This window comes from Eptatretus burgeri, chromosome 3 (genome assembly GCF_056783735.1).
Source record: "Eptatretus burgeri isolate ZD-2024b chromosome 3, Ebu_testis_v1, whole genome shotgun sequence".
NCBI lineage: Eukaryota > Metazoa > Chordata > Myxini > Myxiniformes > Myxinidae > Eptatretus > Eptatretus burgeri.
In genome coordinates this window covers 94,034,477-94,039,835 of record NC_140963.1, presented here as the reverse complement: position 1 = coordinate 94,039,835, position 5,359 = coordinate 94,034,477, and the positions used below count along the sequence as shown (strand labels likewise).

The window sequence follows — 5,359 nt, the reverse complement described above, 5'->3', positions numbered from 1 at the left end:
TGCTTGGAAATCAGTAAACATTCCTGCCCTGCATAAAAAATGTGCAAAAACAGATCCCTGCAACTACAGACCAATCAGCCTTCTGCCAATCATCAGCAAGGTTATGGAATCCATCATCGCTTCAAACATTAAATCCTTCCTCTTCTCCAATGGCTTGATTTCCGATCTTCAAGTTGGTTTCAGTCCAAGTCACCCGACCCTGGATATGCTGCTTCTGCTCTCCCAACAATGGATGGAGGTCCTCAATGCCGGACATGAAATCAGAACCATATCGGGAGACATATCGCGTGCGTTTGACACGGTCTGGCACCTTGCTCTGCTCACCAAACTCTCTTTCCTCTGGTATCCAAGGCCATCTGCGCTCATGGCTCGCAGACTTCCTCTCCTATCGCAGTCAACGTGTGGCCCGAAATAGAGTTCTTTCATCCTCTCTTCCTGCCAGGCAGGACTTCCTCAAGGTAGCGTTCTGGGCACTGATGACTCCGCCCTCTGCCATACCATCTGTCATCCCTCAGACCGGCATGCTGCAGCTTCTTCGCTCACTGCAGATCTGGGTAAAATCACAAACTGGTCCAACACGTGGAACGTCTTTCACGTGGAACAACGTGAGTCAGACGTAGAGCTCTTCCACGAGGATCTAAAAACTCAACGAATTTTGATTTTGAAAACAGTTTATTATGTTTTTTTTGAGCAGTTCAATAATTATACAAGGTCAAGACAGTTTTTCAACTCAACAAAGTTTTTGGTTTTTCCTTCCAGTTCCATCTTAAGAATGAAATTTCAGTTGTTTCAAGTTTGAAAAAGTGGAAAGGAAGAGATCTATTGTAAATTTGTCTTCGGACATCTCAGGTCTTCCCAACACTTTCTTGATTTTGCTGAAAAAGAATAAATAAATACATGACATGTCTTATATCGAATTAAATAATATATAACCATAAATTTTTAATCAACTGAACTTACCACTCATCAGGCACCATCCAACCAGGAATGCCATGGATAGATGGTTTAGAACTCCAAAGGTCTCCAAGATGGAACTCGTTTTTCGAGTCTGGAAGGTCGGTCTCATATTTTGCGCCCTCAAGGTGGAACTCTTCTCCTGATTTTCGCGAATGTTTTGGATCATCAAGGGAGAATTGATATGCTGGATCAAGGCAGAACTCTTTTCTGGGTCTCTGCACACACATCAGCTGAAGGAAGTGAAAACCACTGTATATCACCACATTCATAATGTTCATCATTTTAATACCTTCTAACACAATCCTGGGAACACTGTATTCTCTCCATTGCTTTCTGCATCTCAGTTCAATTTCCCTTTCCTTTTGCCTTCAATTTCACACCTTGATTTTCTTCATCACAAAGTCCCACTGGCTTTAATTAATGTTTTTCAAATAATAAATTTTAATGCAGGAAAAGTTTATAATTGAAAAAATCTGAACTTTCTACTCATCGGAGAAGGCGACGTTTCGGGAAGAATCCACTCGCCTTGGTCACGGCAGATGAGGAAATGAGGAAGAAGCTGGAAATCTGCCACGTGACATCCAACCTGCTTCGATTTAATGACCAACATTCATCGATTTAATTAATTAATTTAATTGCATCGATTTTTTTTTAACCAACATTCATCGATTTAAATAATTTTAATGATCATCCAGTTGCACACAATGAATTTTATACGGATACATTAACACTCATGCCAGACTTTCACCAACTGGATGAATTTTTGGTGCTTGTCTGGATAAGAGTTCAGCAAAACTTTCGTTTGTTCCGAACACTTTTGAGACACAGACAGAAAGGGACACGATGGGGGTGAAGAACATGCAGTTTATATCAAGTTCGGAATAATTTGTAATGTAAGGCAAGAATCTTGGCAACTTACGTTCCAACCGGTCAGATGGTTTCATTCGAGGGGGTGGAGGGAGTAAAGGAGCACCTCTTCTGAGGAGTCTTCAGAAAAGAAACAATAAAAACATAAAAGAATAAATACATTGATATATTCATCAGTTTAATAACTTGTTCAGGAAAGGGCACAGAAGGGAATGCACTGATGGAACAGGTAAGGACGAAAAGGTGAATAATCCAATCGAGGGAAGTTAAACTTCTTGTGATTTCAGCTGCATCGCGATGACCATGTTAATAAGTTATCTTCCCACCAAAGTTATAATTACAATGATCTCCACAACTAAGAACATTCTTCTTCATCGAAGGAAGTATAAACAGCAATGTTTATAAAAGAACAAGTGGCAAAATGTATCTCAGTTTAACGTCCCAATCTTGGGGTTTGCTGTCTTTACACCGAGTGTGGTCACCGCAACTGCCCAAAGTATTGAAGAATGCTTACCTGTTGAAGGTCCTGCATGTGGTATGACCTGTCAACATCGTGATGTTTCTGCTGTTGCTGTTGCAGCCCCTCAGTAACATGTTGCTTGTGTTGCTGTTGCAGCCTGTGATCACAATGAGGGTTCTGCTTTTCCTTCAGCCCCTCAACACCGTGCTGCTTCTGTTGTTGCTGTTGCTCCTTTCGACCCTGTTTACCCTTAAGAACTTTAGACCCCACATGACCCTTTCAACTCCTATATATCCTTTGACCTCTTTGACATTTATACCCGCAGATCCTTGAGACCCGTTGAGACCCCATAGATCCATTTGATCCTTTTTTTGTTAGAGCCCGTATGACCTTTACACCGTTTGAACTGCTTCGACCCCTTAAGAACCCTTTACACACCACACAAACATCCAAAAAGTCTTTTTGCAACAGAGACTACTCTTTTCAGCAGGTGATATGCAAACTCGTTCCTCCCAGAGGGTGGTAAACTGTGCTGATGACCTTGTCTCATCGAAAACTACTTGGAAAACTGCAACTGAAATGAAATCAGATTCCTGGAATTTGTACAACACAAAATAGAGCCTCTCCCCCTCCTCCCCTGCGAACCTGGTGTTCCTGTCCTCAATTGGAATCGTCATTTGAACAAAGACATTCATCGTCCCCATCCTCACAATGACATCCGTCATCGTCACAATCACATCCATCATCATCGTCACAATCACATTCGTCGTCTCCATCGTCGCAATCACATTCGTCGTCATCGTCGCAATCACATCCGTCGTCTCCATCATCACAATCACATTCCTCGTCTTCTGAATCAAATCTCTCATCATCATCATCTTCCACTTCTTCCACATCTTTATCCTCCCCATCAGGCTCATCTTCTCCATCAACTTTCTTGTCCTTTCTGTGAACACACAAGAAAAACCAGAACTTCGTTTGAGAGAACATTTCTCTGTGTAGCACAAATGTATCAATCAGAGGACCACCAGAGATATAAACTCCAATAACAACATATTCATCAGTAGAGAGGTCCATCGGGATCATCGTTTGCTGTTCTTAATTTGAAGATCAATAATAAAATGAAGACTTGTGAAGAGCTTTACCGGAACCGTTTGTTCATCCATAAATAAATCGCACAAAGCGAGTTGATGATAAGTATCACCATGGAGATGATCCCAACAGCAAACTCAAATCTCCCCCAAAGCGACACGAGTTGTCCAACGTCCATCGGACCGAAGATGGAACCTTCCCCAAAGATCTGTGGACACGGATATAACAAGTTTAATCAATTAATATTACTTCAATGAAAACAGGAATCAATTTCCTTCATAACAATCCTTAAATAGGATCCTTTCAAACTGAAATTGAAACACGACGTTCTGACCATAGGCCCAGTAAACAAATCAAACATTCCAGAACAGGTGTGGTTTCCTTGTAACAAGATTTAAGAGAACAATTGTTCACATCGTAATCAAACCGTCATAATTTCTTGAATATCACAATCTGCTCCGTTCCTTTAACTTCCTTTTCATTCTCATCAATGGGATCTTTAAACCTTTATCCTCCGTCCATCAGGGAAGGTCTTTCTCTTCGTTTCCCACTTACCTGGTAAGACTTCTTTATAGTCCAGACTCCTGGACGCACTTGCAGGTGCGACGGAAACATATCCTCTTGAAATTCTTTGAAAAAACTCAAGAGCACAACAAGGTACGACCACATCGTAGCAGCGAATGTGGCAGAATGGTCGAAATGTTCAAAAAGGTGAACACACAATGCATCCCACCGATTGTCTTTGTGACGCTGCAAGCATTGTTGTCATGGTAACCCCATTGCATTCCAAACGAACCCATTTCAGTTTTCATTGTATCATCATCCCATGTATTATATGTAATTATATTATGGTTTGTAATATTTGTGTACATGTTGGCCTGAAAGTCGTTTTACCCCTCACCAGAAAAGCATTCATTCTTAAACTCTTGAAATACAGGTTTTATTGTGCAGCACTGTACTTATTATATAAAAGAAACACTTTTTGTCTTTGTTTGTGCTCCATCAGTATGGAGATGATCAACATCAATATCTTGAATGCATCCACATTATAATGTTCAGCACTGTTTGCATTCTCAATCAAATGCTGTCCAATAGCAGATGCACACGATGTTGGGATTGATGCTGGGACCTTCCTTCAAGCCCGTACCGGCTGTATTTGTGTACCAATAGTGTTTTTCCTGATGGACAAAGGGACGTGATGTTTGATTCTATCAGTTGGAATCTGGGCAGTTCTGCCTCCATACCAAGCATCACACCGGCACTTGAACTCATCAATAATCTATCTCTAATTCCAGCAATCTGTGTGTGTGTCTGTCTGTATGTCTGTGACGGCCGTTTCTCGACGACCGCCGGTCCGATCGGATTGGAACTTGCCAGGAATATTGCCGGGACGCCGCAGATGTGCCTTTTCGAGGTTTGATATCGATCGGATAAGCGGTTCCCAAGTTACGGCCATTTATCTGTCGGCCAATGACAAGGCACGGTGCCATGACGTCACATTTTTTTTTTTGCACGATCGACGGTCCGATCTGACTGAAACTTGCCAGGAATATTGCCGGGGCCCGCGGATGTGCTTTTCAAGGTTTGATATTAATCGGACGAGCGGTTCCCAAGTTACGGCCATTTATCTGTCGACCAATGACAGGACAACACAATTCTTCGTTTGATATGACGTCAAAATTGACGCGAGGGACCTGAGTATGTTTCCCAAGTTGTGGCCATTTATGATACGGTTGGTCCAATGTAATTGACATGATGCCCCAATCCAGTCATCGTTTACGCACCGACGCGCCCGCCCTTACGGGCCCGTACTCGTATTGCTAAATTTTAAGGCAGGCAGAACATCCTTCTTAACTGCAGGAATCAGATGTCGAGAGGTGAAAATCACTCTTGGACAAACAGCGAGATACATGTTTGAGATGCATCTTTTGATTTGTTCCTCATATCTTTTCGTTCAAGAGATGCATTCAAATATTGAGGAGA

General features: G+C 42.0%; 1 protein-coding gene across 7 annotated transcripts in view; it reads right to left on the bottom strand.

The window, feature by feature from the left end:
- Positions 1-653: 653 nt before the first annotated feature.
- The window catches only part of LOC147030471 (uncharacterized), a 19,797-nt gene continuing 15,091 nt past the window's right edge, over positions 654-5,359 (bottom strand). For 2 of the 7 annotated variants that reach the window (XM_085874576.1, XM_085874569.1), the window contains exons 2-4: positions 3,430-3,584; positions 961-3,230; positions 654-875 (exon numbers count right to left, since the gene is read on the bottom strand). In XM_085874576.1, coding sequence (XP_085730702.1) covers positions 2,945-3,230; positions 3,430-3,584 — 441 coding nt within the window. In that variant the 3' untranslated portion in view covers positions 654-875; positions 961-2,944. The remainder of the gene's footprint in view (positions 876-960; positions 3,231-3,429; positions 3,585-5,359) is intronic. The other 5 variants (XM_085874575.1, XM_085874574.1, XM_085874573.1 and 2 more) reach the window with 5 other exon arrangements.